Source organism: Ictalurus furcatus, chromosome 14 (genome assembly GCF_023375685.1).
Source record: "Ictalurus furcatus strain D&B chromosome 14, Billie_1.0, whole genome shotgun sequence".
NCBI classification, from domain to species: Eukaryota; Metazoa; Chordata; class Actinopteri; order Siluriformes; family Ictaluridae; genus Ictalurus; species Ictalurus furcatus.
The window spans coordinates 28,788,270-28,808,074 of record NC_071268.1 but is presented as its reverse complement, the minus strand read 5'-3'; the positions used below and the strand labels follow the sequence as shown (position 1 = coordinate 28,808,074).

Below are 19,805 nucleotides of genomic sequence, written 5' to 3'. Positions count from 1 at the left end.
AGCACAATGTCCTCATTTGCTGACTGGTTTAACCAGGACTTCCTGTTTCACAGGGGTATGAATATGAGGCCAAATTCCCTTAGTCATTCATAACAATGGGTAAGAGCGAGGAATGTAGCTGTGATGTGCAGCAAAAGGTTGTTGAGCTTCACACAATGGGGCGTGGCTATAAGAAAATAGCACAAGCATTGAAAACGCCCATTTCCACCATCAGGGCAATAATGAAGAAGTTCCAGTAAACTGGAAATGTTATGAATAAACCTGGAATTGGACGTGTGTCTATATCGTCTCAATGCACTGTGAAGAGGACGGTTCGAGTGGATAAAACATCTCCAAAGATCACAGCTGGAGAACTGCAGATGTTAGTTGCATCTTGGGGTCAGAAAGTCTCCAAAACTACAATCTGAAGTCACCTACATCACCACAAGTTCTTTGGAAGGGTTTCAGGAAAAACGCCTCTACCCTCATCCAAAAACAAACTCGTCTTCAGTTTGCCGACACTACTGGAACTTCAAATTGGATCGGGTTCTATGGTCAGATGAAACCAAAATAGAGCTTTTTGTTAATAAACACCAGAGGTGGTTTTGGAGCACACAGAGAGGTAGCCATATGGAAAAGTACCTCATGCCCACGGTTAAATATGGAGGTGGATCTTTAATGTTTTGGGCTGTTTTTCTGCCAGAGGACCTGGACATTTTGTTAGGATACATGGCATCATGGACTCTATCAAATATCAACAGATATTAAATGAAAACCTGACTGCCTCTGCCAGAAAGCTTCAAATGGGCCGTGGTTGGATCTTCCAGCAGGGCAATGATCCAAAACATCATCAAAATCAACACAAAAATGGTTTACTGACCACAAAATCAAGGTCCTGCCATGACCCTCCCAGTCCCCTGACCTGAACCCCATAGAACACCTGTGGGGTGAACTGAAGAGGAGAGTCCACCAGCGTGGACCTCGAAATGTGAAGGATCTGGAGAGATTCTGTATGGAGGAACGCTCTCAGACCCCTCCCTTTATTCTCCAGTGGTTTTATTTTTTTGTTTTTGGTGTAATATTTTTAAAAAATGAAATAGACCAATCTTCAGAATGTCTATCTAGCAGCCAATCATCATCTAGGACGAACCCGTAGCCAATCAGTATCCATGTTTTATTCACATGCTGAGAGAGGAGAGTAAAATTGAGGCGTCACATTAGAGAGAAACTTTTAGCTGAGGATGTTGTACGTAAATAAATGTGTACAAATCATGGCTTGGTGTTCACTGTTTAAGGACCACCTGATTGACCCCCAACTGCAGGCAGAAGGCTTCTCACGTTTTCCTTTATGTGATATATCAACATCTGAATGAACAATTTGTCAACATTAAATATGATCCTCTTTTTACTTTATAATTGTAAGAGATATTAAAACTCCAATCTCTATCATTACATTTATCTCGACATTTGATTATCCTCTTTAACCCTTTACTTAGATCGTGCTGGTTCATCCGGAGTCCATGTCGCTCAGAGTCTCGTGCCGGCCGTGTACGCGGATCTCACGGTCACAAACTCGCCAGTCCTGGTCATTAGACAGAGGTAATTATCTAATACTATTTAGATAGCCGCCCATGCTTGCCCTTTTCTAAAACGTGCTTTCTTTAGTCCACGTAGATCTGTACACACTTAATTAGAATAACATTATCTCTAATCAGATGTCATGACCACTACCACTACTATCTGTACAAGTCGACCAATTTTACTTCTCTATAATAGTAGCTTTGTATAATCAAGCTTTTGCTTGTATTTTTCTCATTTGTAAGTCGCTTTGGATAAAAGCGTCTGCTAAGTGAATAAATGTAATGCAAATGTAAATCACACCATGATTTCCCATGCACACTTAATTAGAATAATGTTACAATAATCAGAGGTTAAGGCTCACCCTATTCAGATTGGTCAATCAACACTGTGTTGCTCTAAACAGAAATTCCTTTTAGCCTTTACAATCTAAGTACACTTAACTAAAGCCAAGTTGTTAGTCTGGACCCTAAAATCTCAGATGGTGTGCCAAGGAGTCAGCGTAATCTACTAGAGACAATAACTTCAGGGTAGATCAGAATAAATTCCAACATGATTTATTAACCAGGTAATTTCAATAACAATTCTTAATCCCATTCAAAAGTTAACAAGCAGTAATCAATAATGTATAAACATCACATAAAACACAAACAAGAGAATTAGAAATGTTTACATGGCAATGAAACGACACGCAGCAATTCTGCAGGAGAAAATGTGTGTATGAACGTAGATGTGAATGTTTTCTACAGTAAATAGGTGATCTATTAAAGTAAAGCTGATCCGTTATAGAATGGTTGAGATCGTGTCTGTGGCAGAAATAATGAGTGTTGGCTTTGACTCATTTTCAAAAAGTACCCAAGACTTGCGCTTAGTCTTTCATAGACATTTTAATGGAATGCCCGACTGGAGCACAGTAGAAATGATGCAGTGTCGCTTATAACGTAGTTTCCCAAATGTACAACATTATAGAGAAGAATAAACTTCAAGTGAATTTGGAAATGTGTCCATTCACATTGTAACAGGATATTCTCTTTTTTTTAAAAAAAGAATGTAAACTCTAAGTTAGTAGAAAACCTTTTTTTCTATCTCTATTTTTCCCTTTCAGAATTTGTTTCCCATTTATTTCAGCCCGTATATTTAAAACCCGTTATTCTGTTAACTGTGTAAGTTGAGTTGTTATGGTAACAACATTTTAACACAGTGGTACAGTTGCCCTAAATGTTACATTCTCAAAATATTCATTAAACCACCATTTGTTTGCAACAGCTGTGCTATTACAGTTAGAGTAATTACATTATTAACGAGTCGGATTTCAATGGTCAGTAGATGGACTGGCCCCAGACACAGGCGAGCAGGGTGGCGCTCAGCACTGCAGTGAGTTGAAGCTGGACATTGGAGGGACCACTGTTCACACGGTTGCACCTGTCTGTGTTACAGCAGCTCTGACTGACGCTGTACGTCACACCCAGGATGGAGGTGGAGATGGTGGTGTTACACAGAGACGACTCTAAACAGTTCTGAGAGTTAAAGCTCAGCAAACCAGAGCCGCTCGTGACACCTGAGGAGGAGAAACAAGAAGATGAAAGCGTAGGGATCTCAAAAATACAGCAATTAAAACTTTTACACTATTTCTTAAAGGTTAGCATTAGTGCTACAATGCTAGTGAAAGAAATGAAATGTGACCAAAATAAAAAACAAACAAACAAGCAAGACAACAATAAGGCTTTCCAAATTTCTTTTGCATTTAAACTTATAAAAATCACTGGTTTGCTAAATGCCCATACATTTAGCACGGAACTGTAATTCAGCTTGGATTATAGCATCTTTCTTTGATATCTTAAAAAGAAATATAAACGTAAACTCATGTATCATCCATAACTTTCCCGCTTGTAAATTCGACCTCCAGTGCAATCTCCAAGTAGGAAAGCTGGAATCTAGGCTTTGTGTTGTGATCGCCTGTTGTGATTGTTCTTTGACCATCAGGCCATGCAGTTAGATCTCACACATGTAAGTGTTTAGTGATGTAACTACATCAGATTTCCATTCATTAGTACATCACTAATCAGTCTGAAAGTCCTCGTGTGAAACAGGTAGAGAGAAGAAGAGAGTGTCCAGAGGAAAGGATGAATCGGTGACTGAGACTCACTGGATGTGGTGCACACAGACGTGTTGGTGGTGCAGTTCACAGACGAGGGGTTCGGACAGATACCAAGCAGACTCTCTGAGCACTGATTACAGGTCAGAGACTCCGCTAGAGAGAGAGAGAGAGAGAGAGAGAGAGAGAATTTAAAATATTCTACCTAAATATGATCTACAGTATGTTCTTCCTATTGAGATTTACACTCTGTGAGACACACACACACACACACACACACACACACACACACACACACAGACTTTTGTCTCTTTAATGTTGTGGCTTGTGGTTAAGAAAAAAAAAATCAATATTGTTCCTTTTATGTGGTTTAAAACACGTTTTTTTTTTTCATGAACTGAATCCTGGCAGCGAATGAGATATAACAGATAAAAGTTAAATAAATACATTCATATACTTTAATTATTATTTTTTTTTTTTCTACATTCTATTTCTAGATTTGACTATTATTTTTTTTTTAATTACGCAACTTATTCATCATTAGCAATACATTTCCATCCATCCATCCATCCATCTTCTACCGCTTACTCCTTTTCAGGGTCGTGGGGGAACCTGGAGCCTATCCCAGGGAGCATCGGGCACAAGGTGGGGTACACCCTGGACAGGGTGCCAGTCCATCGCAGGGCACAATGCAATACATTTCTCTTTGTTTAATTCTTTTTGAGGTGAAATTTAGTTTGTAATATGTACAAATATAAAAACGCAATGCGTGAGATTTGAGCCTGGACTCACCGAGGGCGAAGAATCCGATCACCACGGCAATTCCCAACAGCACAAACTTCATCCTGACACTTGGAGGGTAACACACACAAACGCACACACAAACACTGTAGAAGATGTGTCCTTAAAGATGAGTCGTGTTAGACCTGTCCTCAGGGGCGTCTCATTTATACTGAGGGATGATGTGCAGGTCAGAAATGCAGTTCAACAGGCTGGGACAGGTGTCAGACTGCAGTGAAACTCCAGTGAAACTGGGCAGGGCACGTACAACAAAGGATACAGGACAGAGACCCCCCAACCCCCCCCCCCACACCCACACACCTGGACACCGGTTTCAGGACCCTGGGTTCATTCAGGACGTTCTCATCTTTGTCTGCTATGTATGTATGCATTGTGATATGATAAACCGGTGTATTGCTAACTGGAGATGCACACTTGATCCTGTGATGCCACTCTTTCTTCTTCCTGTATGGAGGATATCAGAGGAGATGCCACTCAATCAGAGATGTTGTCATCTGAAGGCGTAAAGTTTTAATGTATAAAATTATGAATCAATTTAAAGCGAGCACTAAGTTACAGACGAGCGCTCAGTCAGATCGTCCTTCACATCAAATTAACCAAAACATTGGCATTATTTTATTCACTCAACAATTCAAAATAGCAAATTCAACGGCTCGTGATAAAGAAAAGCTCATGTTATGATTTCATGACCTCACATTTAGGATCAGATTAAGCTGCAGCCCAGACTAAAATGTGAAATAACAGGAAGTGCAGGAACTGGAAGTGCTACTTTATAATCTGCTGAATAGTGAGTGTGTAAGCCAATTTGTTAAATTAAACCAGTGATTAATGTGATCATTACAACTAGGACTATTCATGCAGTGATATATTAACAATATACAGCAGTAGGAGATGCCTATGAGGTTTATTTCAACACACGCCAGCTTCTCATTCAGATATCATCATGTTAGACTGTTTTATTTTTTCATTTTTAAAGGCATTTTAAAGTCTCTTGCTTTATATTTTATGTGACTGCAAAGGGGGAAAAATGCTATTCTCTTCTTCAGTCCTTATTTTCTAAAGCGGATTTTTGTTATATTTTTATTTCTTTTAAAGTTTAAATGCGAGTGCTTGTGTGTAAAGGCAGTGATCTCCAGGACACTTCTCTTGAACTAGTTGCAGAAACTCGATATAAGCAGCTGTGTAAAATGTTCATAATGTGGACAATCTCATAACTGGGACAAATTTTATGTTGCTGTTTTTCTGAACACGATGGATCAAACTGTTGCTCTGACCAAAGAGCGATTTACAGGTTGTGTTTGTAATCCAGAAGTAACTAACTTATACAACTATCTTGAAAGATACTATGCTAACCTTCTTGTTACAGTGGATACACACCCCTGTGCAAATGGCAGGTTTTTGTCATGTAAAAAAAAAAAAAGGTCAATCATGTCAGAGCCTTTTTCACCTTTATTGTGAAATTGCAAGATATAAATATCAAGTGACAAACACCCAGAAATGTTTGTGATTTTTTTTTTTTTTGGGGGGGGGGGGGGGAGAAAAACAAGAACTTCCAATGCCCAGCTTGTATAAGTGTGCACACCCTTTAACAATTGGGAAAGTGGCAGTGTTCAGAATCAACCAATCACACTGAAACTGTTAAATACTAATTAGTGTACACCTGCCTTCAATTAAAGTGAATGATTAACTGCAAATAAAACCCAGCTGTTCCTAGAGAACTTTCCTGACATCTTCATGATAATATCCAACTGGGAAAATCATAGACCACAATGAGCTTACAAAGCAGGAACGGGATCTCACTGTTGAAAAATATCAATCAGGATAAGGTTACAATTTTTTCCCCCAAGGCAGTGGATATACCATGGAACACTGTAAAGATAATAGTCAAGTGGAGAAAATGTTAAGAACAGGATGTTCCTCTAAACTTGATGAGAAGATCAGGAGAAACCGGTCAGGGAAGCTGCTGAGAGGCCTACAGCTACATTAAAAGATCTGCAGCAATTTCACGTAAGTACTGGTTGATCCCTACAACAATCTCCAGAATTCTTCATGTCTCTAGGCTATGGGGTGGGGTGGCAAGACAGAAGCCTTTTTTAACCCAAAATAAATAAAAATCATCCGATCTCCCAAAACCATGTAGAACAATGTGTTCTGGTCTGATGAGACCAAAGTTGAACGTTTTGGCCATAATACCAATAGATACAAAAAACACAGCACATCACCAAAAGAACCCCATCCTCACGGTGAAGCACGGTGGTGGCAGCATCATATGTTGGGGCTTTTTTTCTTCAGCTGGAACTGGGGGTTTAATCAGGTTGGAGGGAAAATGAACAGCTCCAAATACCAGTCAGTTTTGGTGCAGGACCTTAGGCTTCTGCTAAAACACTTCAGATAAAGAGGAATTTCACCTTTCAGAATGACAACGACCCGAAACAGACCTCCAGATCAACAAAGGAACTGCTTCACTAAAACAAGATCAGGCTTTTGGAATGGTCCAGCCAGAGTCCAGACCTAAATCCAACCAAAGATCTGTGTGGTGACCTGAAGAGGGTTGTGTACAGGAGACGCCCCGCCCATCTGACAGAGTTACAATGCTTTTGCAAGGAAGAATGGCAAAATATTGCTAAGTCAAGACGAGACGTGCCAAACTGATTGACTCTTGCCCAAAAAAGCCTGAATGGCCTGATAAAATCTAACAGTGTGCACAATTATGCAACCAGGTTATTCCACCCGGAAAGATTCTTATTGGTTTTTCATGTTAATTTATTGGTTAAAATAGAATTGATAGGTTAGAATTTAATGTATAGATTAATATTTCACAATAAAGGTAGAAAAAGTTCTGACATGAGTCATAGCTGTGTTATTGAGTGAACAGTAGTGTAGCTGTAGTGTTCCGCACTAGAAATATAGAAATCTGTCCTCAGGTAGCCTGATAATGCTGTGACCTATAATAAGCAGGGTCGGGAGGGTTACTTTAGAAATGTATTCCATTACAGTTACAAATGACTTCATAAACAATGTCATCAGTAACGTAATCCAAGCATCACAACATGAAAATAATGTAATCTGATTATTTTTCGATTACACATATGTAAAAAGGTCACATATGTAAATAAAGTCAAGAGAAAAGTAATATGATCTAAAATACTTTTAATTAGAGCTTATTTTAGAGCTTAAACATGTTCAATGTTTGAATTTGTTGTAATAAAATAAATAAATAAAAAATAAATAAATAAAAGATCACTGTCCATGATGAGGGTAACATTACATCACAAAAGCTAGACCATATCCTGGTTTTCCAAAAAGAGGACTCCTTTTTTTTTTAAGGGGGGGACTCAATAGTTGCTTCAAGCATTTTAGAATCGACCAATCCGTGTGCGAGGAGGCGGGAATTACAGAGAGGGGTTAAAGCAATGCAAACATGTGCACACATCATGCAGTATTAGACCATAAACACATCATAGTGAAAATAAAGCCGAATCCCGGACATTTTGTCACATTTAGACGCTTTTTTAAGGTCCGATAAAGAGGACATTTCTAGGAAAAAGAGGACGTAAGGTCACCCTAACAAAAGCATTTCAGAGAACAATTTGAGTTCATTTCTACCAAATTAACTTTGCACCAAATTTTTGTGCATGCACCAGGAGGTTGCTCATGTGAGTCACGACTGGCGAGAGAGAAACAGAACTATAATCAAACCGCTGTCTATATTGTGTTCTGTAAACAGAGTAATTAATGAAAAAATACTGTAATACAGTATTCCCTTTATTTATTTATTTATTTACTTTTTTTTATTTATTTATTTTTTTTTAATTTTTTTTTTACAAAATGTACCTGTAATCTGATTATGTTGTTTTTTGACGTAACTCTACAGGATTACAGTTACCAGTTTTGTTTTGTATCTTGATTACATAGCAAGTCACATCCTCAATAATCAATCAGTAGCAATATATGTGGAAGAGATCGTACATGTGTGTGTGTGTGTATATATATATATATATATATATATATATATATATATATATATATATATATACAGTGCGGTCCACTAATATTGGCACCCTTGGAAAATATGAGCAAAGAAGACTGTGAAAAATTGTCTATTTTTTAACATTTTGTCTTTTGTTAAAAAAAAAATTCACAAAAATTATCTGCTCTCAATATGTCTAACAAATATATTTCTATATACATACTAAGTATGAAAAATTGTGGGAGACATTTTGCTAAAAAGTATTACTTTCCCCTGTGTATATGGGAACAGCCAGTAAAGAGGAAACCCTCTAGTGTATAACAGAGACATCCACTACGAGTTACATTTTTAAGTTAAGTTGTATAAAAATCATGCGTTTGCCTTTGATTAAGGCTCTGTTATCATTAAGGTATTATTTATTTCAGGCTGTTGGTCCATTTCAGATTGTCATCAGCATGATGTCTAAAGAACCAGTGGCTGAACGTTTGTAGGATTGGATTTTGGAATTGATCCAAACAGAATGAAGGTCAGAGCAAGGTCAGACGTCAGCAAGAAATAGATTTTTCTTTAATCGCTTCCTTCCTGTCTGAAGTATAATTTAATAAATCGTAACTAGTACGCCTGGACCTGGCGATGGAGGAATTCCTGCTCATGCAGTTGGAGTTGAGTTCGTCTTGTTTGGTTGCATTTCAGACTGGAAACCATTTCCTTACACTGTAACCATCACTGGATTATCGTTCTGGTTTGAATGAATTTCATATCACAAAGTATTTTTGACCAATTTGGATTTATTTTTTATCCAGCACCTGATCAGAAAGCACACAGCCAACATCATCTCAAGCACATCTCTCTTTTCTTCTTTTCGATACAAAGAACTTTGTGTAAAGACGAGCGTGTAAACACTCACACAGGTTTGGCGTTTCATTTCAAATCAAGTGTAATAAATGTCAAATACACGTGAAGGCAATTTACATGAATTTAAAACATGCGTGTTTTTCGCATTTTGGAGTTTAAACATCTAGCACGGTGAAAAATTTAGTAAATTTTTGCAAATGTCAAATTCTTATGGGGATCAAAATAATTTAAAAAAAAGGACAAAACCAAAAATGTTAGCTTACATTTGAAATAATGAAGGAATAAAAACTTTAAATGATTGTCAGATCAATAACAGATATACTCAGCTTACCCTACATCATGTACTTTAACCCTTAATGAGATAAGAAATGATAATAAACATTCAGATTGTCAATAGGGACATCAGATTGTAATATTTCTTTACAAAAAGAGGTAAAATGAGAGAAAAATCACAGAAGGCTATGGTTCATCTCCTCAAGACATAAAGAAAACGAGCAACACAACGACGTGATCATATGGAGGTTTTACATTTTGTAGCTGCAATTAAAATAAAACAGAGGAAAAACCCAGAAACAGGATTAAATATCACAGATAGGACTGTGTGTGTGTGTGTGTGTGTGTGAGAGAGAGAGAGAGAGAGAGAGAGAGTGGGAGAGAGAGACCCCCTCACACCAGCACTTTGGTGAGGAGCATTGTGGCGAGAGAGGCGATGGCGAGGGTGAGTGTGTGTGTGAGAGCGAGTGGCGCGGCGGTGTTGCACAGGTCAGTGTTGCAGCAGGTTTTGGTCATTTCGTAGATGCTGGAGGAATTGGTGGGAAAATCAACGTTTGACGTCTTATTGCAGCTGGCTACGTCCAGACATCCTCTCATGGTCACCTTAATCACCCCAGCTGACACAGAGAGAGAGAGAGAGAGAGAGAGAGATTAAAATGATTTAAAAACTGTTTTAAAATGAATATTGACAAACATTGTACTGCTTTGAGAGATGTGATACAGAAGACTGGAGGCATTGTTACCTGCTTTCCCCTTTCCAGTGAAACATTGCTGGTTGGCTGCACATGTCTCTGTGTCGGTGACACACAGACTCCAAAATCCTATATCACACTTATAGCATTGCAGGGTGTAGCCTGAGAGAGAGAGAGAGAGAGAGAGAGAGAGAGAGAGAGAGAGAGAGAGAGAATGTCAGTCTACAGATGGCATCTTGTGATGATGACAAGTGCAACAAGGTTCATTCACTGCTTCAGCGTGTGAATCAGAAGAGTGGATCAGAAGAGAGGACCAGAAGCGTGGACCAGAAGCGTGGATCAGAAGCGTGGATCAGAAGAGTGGATCAGACGAGTGGATCAGACGAGTGGATCAGACGAGTGGATCAGAAGAGTAGAAGATAACGGTGTAACTGTGTGATTTTCTGTGCTCAGTCTTCAGTGTATCTAATTGCTTCCAAGCTGATTCACTCGACTCGCTTAAAAGAGTCGTTTGAAAAGAATCGGATCATTTAAGGATTTCCCAAGAGTTTTCTTTAATAACTCTTCAACATATTTTCTTCTCTTAATCCGAAGCGCTCTTGGCACTTCAGATTAAAAACTGTAGTATCTGCTGCAGTAATTCATTTGAATTTGCGCTTCTGAATTGATTCACCCAACTCACTTAAAGGATTCATTTAAAACGAATGATCATGATTCACAATTTTTTTTTTACATAATTTTTGTTACACCATTTTAGAATTATTTTTCAAGAACCTTATATCCAATTCCAAAACTGTTGCATGTGTGTGTGTGTGTGTGTGTGTGTGTGTGTGTTTCTTTTTAAATATTTTAGCTCCTTGCACTTTATATTAAAAGTATGTGCTGCAGGAAACATACTATGCATTTTGTTTTTAAATAAAGAGCTCCTGTAACGCTCTGCAGGTCAGATAACACATTACATTCATTACAGTTGCAAGGTTTTGTGTGTGTGTGTGTGTGTGTGTGTGTGTGTGTGTTTATCTCCCTGAGATCACCGTGTACATTTCCATTGAACCTCCCTGAGCAACTGATCCATTCATTGCGTTTGTCCTTCAAAACCGATTCACCCGAATGAGTCGTTTAGAAACACTAGTCTGAGAATCTCTCATTACTTGTGTGATTCATTTATTTTGAACATTTGAGTAAATGCGCATGTGATTCACTTTACTAACAGATTTTTTTTTTTTTTACTATACTTTACTATGGATTCGGTTGCACTTGTGCTTTCAGCTTGATTCACCCGACTCATTTAAAGGAGTTTTTAACAGAGAACCGATTCTTTACGAATCTGCTAGATTGATTCATTTATTTTATGTCCACTCGATTCACCTTCCTGAGTAACTTTGCGTAAACGTCAAATGCATTGTCCTTTTTCTGCTTCCAAACTGATTCACCCGAATCACTCAAAGGACTGATTTGTTTCAGATTCTCATTACAAGAGGGATTTCATTTATTTTTGAATCATTTGAGTAAACTAAACCATGCACATCTGATTCACCACCCTGAGTACCTCATTATTAGATGGATTTGTTTATTTTGTACATTTGAGTAAATTGAATCATGCATATTTGATTCCTCATGCTGAGTCAATTTGCTAAAACCACAGGTTAGTTTGCATTTGCATTTACAAACTGATTCATCTGAATCACTTGACAGTAATAAAAAAAATAATGTACTTATGTAAGAGTTTTAAGTCAATATTTCAGACAAATGTGAGCTAGTTTAATGGCAGTTAGCTAACCAGCTAGCTATTTAATCTAATTTCCTCTGAAACAGAGCATTAATGTAGCCACAGTTTTCATTCATGCTTCTACCTGCAGTTTCCTCCATTATTTCTGCATATGTTTTGCTTTGGCTTTAATCTTCCAACGTTATCTCGTGTCTCACATTCCAGAAGTTTCCAGAAACCTGTATGTCCAGTCAAGTGTGCTGTTGTAACTCAGAAAACTCTGACTACAAGCCAATTTGTGCAAGTGCTATTTATTTCAGTTCACTTGTCCTTGTGAATCAGTTCCCCCAGCTATCTTTAAAGACTCGTTCACAAATAACGGACTTATTCGAAATTGTTTAACCAGTGACTCGTTTCTTTTGAACTATCATTCAAGTGAATGAACTCTGAACATTAGATTCACTAGACTTGCGTAACTTTACGAAAAACGTTCATGGGATTCACTTGCATCTGTATCTGCTAACTGATTCACCCGACTCCCTCTCATCTCTTTCAAACTACCCATTTGAAGACAAATTAACACAACACATTTGCTTCACCTCCTTTGCTAAAATTTGAGATTCATTTGCATTTGTTGTTGGGATTTGATTTGTCTGACTCACTTACTCAATCAGACAGAACTATCTATAAATTTATCATCACTATCTCAAGTTAACAATGGCCTTTTTTTTTTTTGTTATTTGTTTCTTTTAAATTCTATCCCCCATGCTCCCTGGGATAGGCTCCAGGTTCCCTGTGACCCTGTAGGATAAGTGGTATAGAAAACAGATGGATGGATGGATGGATGGATATTGTATGAATGGTGAATCAAATAAATCAAATCTCAGACTTTCATTTAAATGTGCTGTTTGAAAGAATTGAGTCAAGACTCTGATTCGTAAAGTGATTCAACTCCAGAGAATCACAGTTTCAGCTTAATGATGAGATTTCCTTATTGATTTCCTTAATGATAAATTATACACTTCATAAGATGTAATTAAAGCTTCGTCACATGATCGAGTCATGGGTGATGTTGAAAAATGAATGCACTGTACTGTACTGTACTGTATTCTGGGATTTTTTTGGATCATGTTTGTCCACGTGCTTCTGTGCGTCACTTCAGGAGACTGAGTGATGGGCTGATGTCATTGTGTGAGGTTCAAATAATCCCTACAGTGTTTGAACATAAACACACTCCTCACTGCTTGGGCAGTTCAGAGTCATGACCTCACGCCCTGCTGAGTCATGTCAGGGGAGTTTCCCACAATACAATCATGTTATGTTACAGGTGTGTTGCCACAGCAAAGTGGAACAGGTTTCATTTTGTGTGTGTGTGTGTGTGTGTGTGTGTTTGTTTGTGTGTGTGTGTGTGTGTGTGTGTGTGTGTGTGTGTGTAAGCAAGTCAGTGAATCAATTTGGAAGCACAAAATGCAAAGTCCGTTCAGGGTGGTGAATCAAACATGAAGAGTTTTTATTCGTTTAAATGAACACCTCATAGACAACATGCTGAAGCCTCATTCTTTTGCTTTATAAGCTTTTGATCACTCCAGAAAGTTGTTTAGATGGAATCAACTCATTTAAAATTGAGTTATGAATCTTATGAATCATTTTAGCTGATTCAATTAAAAGAGTCATTCAAGGAGCTTCAATGTGCGTGTATTTTCACTGACTCCTGTTTTGAATAGAGCAATTAGAGTAGAGAATAGAGTAGCAACAAGATAATGTCATGAAAACACAAGCCACGGCAAACTAAGACACGTCATTATTTATTCCAATTAGCATCAGCACATGTTGGTTTTAGCCCTTTGACAACAAGTATCATGTCAAAACCTGTTCGGCCATTTTATTATACACTTACTTATCACGGCAGTGGGCGGCCATTTTATTATACACTCACTTGTCACGGCAGTAGGCGGCCATTTTATTATACATTCACTTAGCAGGGCATTGGGCGGCCATTTTATTTTATATTCACTTATTACGTCCCTGGTTACTCTCTTTCCCTTTTTCTACAGAAGTGATCCTACAGATTCTCTTGTCCAGCAATTCAACCACCTGCCCACTGAATCTCGTTCCTTCACACCATCTAATTAAACCTCCTGACCCTGCTCTAAACACCTCATTCATTAGCAACTACCGGTGCCCCATAAGGCTCAGTACTCTGTCCTCTTCTATTCTCCATTTACACCCACCGTCTCAGTGAGGAAATCCCCACAACATAGTTAGACCGAGAGGTAGACAGTAAGACAGACATTAAGTTAGACAGTTAGATGGTAAGACTGTAAGGGAGATTGTAAGACAGATAGAAAGGTGGTCAGACAGACAGACAGGAAGAATGTACTAGGCCTTAGGAAGAAGCACTGGCTTATAGGACCTGTTTAAAGTCCCTAAGGGAACACTGCATCATGTCTCACTCTCCCAAGGCAACTGACTGGATTACGTGTCCATGGCACATGGTAAAGTTCCTCATAAGTGTTTCCAAATTCTCTCACTGCCTATTGGCTCTGCTCCCTCAAAACTAGCTGAGAGTAAGACAGCAAAAGAGACAATAAGGCAGTAAGACAGTTAGATGGTTAGACAGTAAGACGATTACACAGTAAGACAGACAATAAGACAGTTAGACAGTTAGAGTAAGACAGAGAGTAAGACACACAACAGTAAGAGAATTAAGCAATAAGACAGTACGACAGGCAATTAGACAGTAAGATAGACAATAAGATGGCCAGAGAGACAGTAAGACATTTAAACGGTAATGCAGTAAGTTAGTAAGAAAGTGAGCATATCATCATCTCACACATTTGACATGTCATTAGTCACACAATCTTTTAATCTTATAATGACCAGTGAACTTTACTTTGTTCACGTCATGAATCAAACATCTGAAATACACACAATAAACCGGATTGTCACATGATGATATGATCACAAGGAGGTTGGAGATGAAACCACCCTGGAGGTAGGGAGGAACTACCCTATCAGAATGAAATAAGCCACGAGATCATGTATTTGTTTTTGGGAAGGTCCCTGTGCCATCGTGCCACTGGGGCATAGGTGCTGAGCAATGCTGGGTTTCTGCCAAATGCAGCACTTGAGGTAATTTTAGGATTAGAAGAGGGCCTGATATTTAAGGAGGAGAGTGTAGGGGTTGAGCAACACAGGAAGATAGACAGTGGAGGGGGCATGGCCTTGGTGTTAAACTTCTGCTATTGCATGGCTATATTTAATGAGAAGAGCAGTAGCAGGTCATGCTAACAGTCCAGTCATTGTTGCTAATCCCAAACTACTGGAGCTGTAGTGATTAAATTATTGCATTAGGACCCAAGTGTGGCAATGAATGGAGCTTTACAGGAATGACACTTAAGCTGGTGTTACACATCGGTGATAAATTTAACATCTGAGTATTATAGAAATCCTCTGATAAAGATGAGCACACACACTCACGCACGCACACGCGCACACACCCACAGACACGCACACGCACACATGCACCCTTGAGCTGACTGTAAAACGATGCTGCCCTCTGCCGGACGTGCCGTGTAACTTCATTACTCTCACAAGGGTGCAGAAAAGACGGCTGCGGAGCTAATAATAATAATAATAATAATAATAATAATAATAATAATAATAATAATAATAATAATAATAATAATACATTTTGTGTCTATAGGTCTACACGAGCAGCTCACCAGATACATATCTTTTTCTTTTCTGTGTCAATTTTCTGCAGTTGTTCTTACACCATCTCACCACCAGTGGTCACTAATTCCACAAAGCTCCCTACACACTCCCTACATACATACTGAGGTTAAATATAGTCTCTGTGCCCTATGTAGTGCATTAGATTTCTAACAATGAGGCATTTTTGTAAAACCTAGTAGGCTGTTTAATAATCACTTAATACTGAGCTAGCTGGGAAGGAACAGCGAGATAAACACATGACATAACAGGGAGTGCTGCTGAGGCTGAGTGGTGCTACCAGAGCAAGTTGAGTCACATCAAAGCTGTAACTTGCAAGGATTTTGGGTGTGCCTCAGCCTCATGCCTGCCATTCTTAAGTAATTGACAGAGCAACCTCAAGATCTGGGGCAATCGAGGTCAGTTTTTGGATAATATGTATAATAATAATAATAATAATAATAATAACAATGTAAATTTATTTATAGAGTGCATTTCTCACAAGCATACACTCTTTACAAAGGAAGGCAAAATCGGTTAGCTGAAAGCATCTCATATTTGGTTCAGTCAGTCACTTATACTCTTATCATTTGAGTATTTGGTCTCGTATTTGGTACACCGTCTTATATTAAGTGTAGTTGACCTTATATTTGTCCATTTTGGCTAAGCTTTAATTTGGTCCCATAATTACTTATATATTTATGGCATTTGGCAGACGCCCTTATCCAGAGCACCTTACATTTGAGCAGTTGAGGGTTAAGGGCCTTGCTCAAGGGCCCAGCATTAGTAATCTGCAGTTCTGAGAGTTGAACTCACGACTGTCTGAGCAGTAGTCCTACATCTTATCCACTGAGCTAACAATTTTTACCATATTTGATAGAATGGTTTGTTGATGTGGTCATATGGGTTTCATATTTGGTCGAATGGCTTTGACATTTGGTCTGATTGGTCTAGTCATTCTCATATGCACTTGATTTAGTCTATTTGGTCTTGTATGTGGTCTATCGAGGCTTAGATCTGGTCTAAAGCATCTCATATTTAACGCTATTTGCTCTCATGGACATCATATTTGGTGTAAACTGATTTTGTTTACTCAGTACCCACCCTCATGAACTCAGTCTTTGTGTAAACATGTCTTGGATAAACTGTTATTTTTTTCTCCTTGGATCAGATTCATTAACTGAAAACAGGACTAACAGGAACTTAGACATCATGATGTTCACACACACACACACACACACACACACACACACACAGTAAAGGGAGAGGCTGTTTTTTTACTCCTGTGCTATTATCCAAGCCCCAAACCCAACACACCCACAGATGACTAACGGAATAAGGGCACTTATGTAGCCTACTTAATACAATGTTGTGCTGGGTGTAATCTCACCTACGCCTTTATACACCACGCTTCAGCACAACACAGCAAAACACGCAAAAGTAATCCACCTTTAAAATCATTTCTAAGGAAAACTTTTCATGTCACTTTATCTTCTCTGACAGTAAGAGATGTAAACAAAATTACATCACTGAAGTATAACAGAAGTGAATAAGTAACCAGATAAAAGAATAATAATCACCCTATGGAATAAAATAATTTCCTAAAAATAATCAAATCGATAAATAACACACTAAAAAAAAAAGAAAGAAAAAAGGTATAAAAGGAAAAACGGTATTGCCTAATGATCTTTCATTAAAAACGTTAATAATAATAATAATAATAATATGTAACTACATTTTATATATATATATATATATATATATATATATATATATATATATATATATTTCTATGTATATACTTATTATATTATATTATATAAGTAGAAATAAAGTATATATTTATCTGCTCCACTTACCTAGTGAGAAACACAGGGCTACAGTGAAGAAGCCTACCAGGATTTTGCTCATATCTGCAGTGGTAGATGTGTGTTTTTATTTCTCTGTAGTTGAAGATGAAAACAAACTCCAGACTAAGTGCACTTTCAGACATCCGCTAGTTTTTTATAGCGGGTCCCACCCCGGTGCTGGGCATCTCAGACGGCCCCGTTATAATCTCTCTAATCATCCCTGATCATTACAGGCTCCCTCCACACGCGCATTGCACAGGGCACAGACTAACGGAGCTCTGCAGCCTTCCTAGTGCACTCGGTCTCGGTTTGGGATTCATCCGAGTACATTCACTGAGCCTGCGAGCAGTCGGTATGTAGACCTATTTAAAAAAAAAACAACAACAACTCTTGGCTCTGTGTGTGTTCACGTTATTTTATATTTTGATATTATATAATAAACATGTATAAATTGATATATAATTATATAATCAAGTTGGATAGAGAAATATAATTAGATTTGAAAAAAGGCTAGCTAGAGCTAAATAAATCATATTTAATTATTTGTTTAATTTTTTTAAATTAATTTAATTTAATTAAATTTAATAATAAAATCTTTAATTGTATTATTTAGCAAGGTTAGGTAACAACAATTAGGCAAGGCAACAGTTGAGCCATGAATTCCGATATTATTACGTTAATGGGAGGAAAGGCAGGAAGCATACGCGTGTGATTGACGTGTTTAAGGGAAAACCTTTAAAACTTGTCATTGTCATAGCAGGGTGTGTTCAGAACACAGGCTGACAATAACACTGCCCATCGAGCACAATGGCGTGAAAAAGATGTCTCGATTTTCGCGAGTGTTAAGTTTCAACACATCTCTTTAAACACATAGAAAAAATGATTATTTCTGTCATAGACAATGTCTACCCTAATATGGATCACAAAATGGTAAATGGTCTGCACTTATATTGTGTCTCACTCACAAACACACACGCAAACACCAATGACAGAGCTGCCATGCAAGGCGCTGACCTGCATAGCAACTTGGGATTCAGTGCCTTGCCCAAGGACACTTTGGCATGTGGAGTCATGCTGGCAGAGAATCGACCCGCCAACCCTACGATTAGAGGAAAACCCGCTCTGCCACCTGAACCACAGACGCCCAAAAAGACAAAAGACACACAGCGCTAAATGAAGGCAGAACGGGGCATGATTTATTATCCTATAAATACAATAAACAGTCAAGGATAGACTCAATACACAACAAACAGGTTCCATGGACCCTAGGACAAACAGAACTAATGCAGGACAAACATACAAACACACCGAGTAAAAACACCAACTAATGACTAATAAGTGGAAACAATCAGGAGAAAACAACCAATGAGTAAACAATGACCAAATAAGGAAATTGCAAACTGTAAAGGGAGCGGTGTGGTTGTGCAGTAGCTGCGTGCATCGGAACGATAGTGGATCTGTGGTTCAGATTAAAGTGGTTCAGCCAGTGTTGTGAGAACTGATCAAAGATATTATTACCTGAAATCACTCACATGGTTACTAGAATCGCATACAGAAAAGTCACACAGATTCACAGTCCAGACTGAAATGTATTGAAAAATATTTCAGTCATTAAAAGCACTTGCAATTCAGTATGCCAGGGAGCTAGAACTACAACGAGGTGTGGACAGTTAGCTAAACATAAATAGCTAGGAAACGATTTTGCCCCATAAAATAAGGTATCAAATATAGCAGGCTGGCAAGCTTTTCCAGTTCTGTGGGTGAAATGCTACACACCTTCAGATTCTCGTTGAGTGTGTCTTTGCAGCGATTGTACTGCCCTCAACAAGAACGAGTGCCATCAACAAGTTAACTGTAGAATAGAATATATTTTGGGATCCTGGAGTCACCCATTCGAATCACATGACCGATCCAGCGTAGTTGTGCTGTGATTATGAATGCTTTAATTCCTTGGATGTCAACGTACAAGGATGGTGGTGTTCGGAGTCTTATCTTGCCATTTAATTTGTGCAGTCTTTCTCTAGATGGAACTGGTCTAGTTTGACGATACAGTCGATACAGAGTCCATGTCTCACAACCATAGAGCAAAGTGGCCAAGACAACTGCTCTATAGACTGCAATCTTTGTAGCTAATTGTATGCCACAGTTGTTCCATGGCTGCTTCAAGAGTCTGTCAAAAGCAGCACTGGTCTGACGCTGACGTCGTCATCAATGTGTGCAACAGACAACAGAACACTTCCGAGGTAGCAAAACTTCTTGACAGCTTTAATAACTGTGTCATAAGCCCTTA

General features: G+C 38.4%; 2 protein-coding genes across 2 annotated transcripts; both read right to left on the bottom strand.

Moving 5' to 3' along the window:
• Nucleotides 1-2,098: 2,098 nt before the first annotated feature.
• lye (lymphocyte antigen-6, epidermis) lies at nucleotides 2,099-4,595 on the bottom strand. Its single transcript, XM_053641697.1, has 3 exons — nucleotides 4,445-4,595; nucleotides 3,704-3,808; nucleotides 2,099-3,115 (listed from the first exon to the last, which is right to left on the bottom strand). Exons 1-3 carry the CDS (start codon nucleotides 4,494-4,496, stop codon nucleotides 2,877-2,879), a joined length of 396 nt encoding a protein of 131 aa, XP_053497672.1. The 5' UTR covers nucleotides 4,497-4,595; the 3' UTR covers nucleotides 2,099-2,876.
• A 4,596-nt stretch (nucleotides 4,596-9,191) lies between these two features.
• On the bottom strand, nucleotides 9,192-17,668 carry spaca4l (sperm acrosome associated 4 like). Its single transcript, XM_053642111.1, has 3 exons — nucleotides 17,525-17,668; nucleotides 10,295-10,405; nucleotides 9,192-10,168 (listed from the first exon to the last, which is right to left on the bottom strand). The coding sequence occupies exons 1-3, from the start codon at nucleotides 17,574-17,576 to the stop codon at nucleotides 9,945-9,947; spliced, it is 387 nt and encodes a 128-aa protein (XP_053498086.1). The 5' UTR covers nucleotides 17,577-17,668; the 3' UTR covers nucleotides 9,192-9,944.
• Nucleotides 17,669-19,805: the final 2,137 nt, after the last annotated feature.

Coding starts and splice junctions, on each gene's coding strand:
- lye (XM_053641697.1), bottom strand. CDS start 4,496: ATGAAGTTTGTGCTGTTGGGAATTGCCGTGGTGATCGGATTCTTCGCC. Junction 3,809..4,444: donor GATCGGATTCTTCGCCCTCG/GTGAGTCCAGGC, acceptor CTCTCTCTCTAG/CGGAGTCTCTGACCTGTAAT. Junction 3,116..3,703: donor GTCTGTGTGCACCACATCCA/GTGAGTCTCAGT, acceptor TCTCCTCCTCAG/GTGTCACGAGCGGCTCTGGT.
- spaca4l (XM_053642111.1), bottom strand. CDS start 17,576: ATGAGCAAAATCCTGGTAGGCTTCTTCACTGTAGCCCTGTGTTTCTCA. Junction 10,406..17,524: donor AGCCCTGTGTTTCTCACTAG/GTAAGTGGAGCA, acceptor TCTCTCTCTCAG/GCTACACCCTGCAATGCTAT. Junction 10,169..10,294: donor CACTGGAAAGGGGAAAGCAG/GTAACAATGCCT, acceptor TCTCTGTGTCAG/CTGGGGTGATTAAGGTGACC.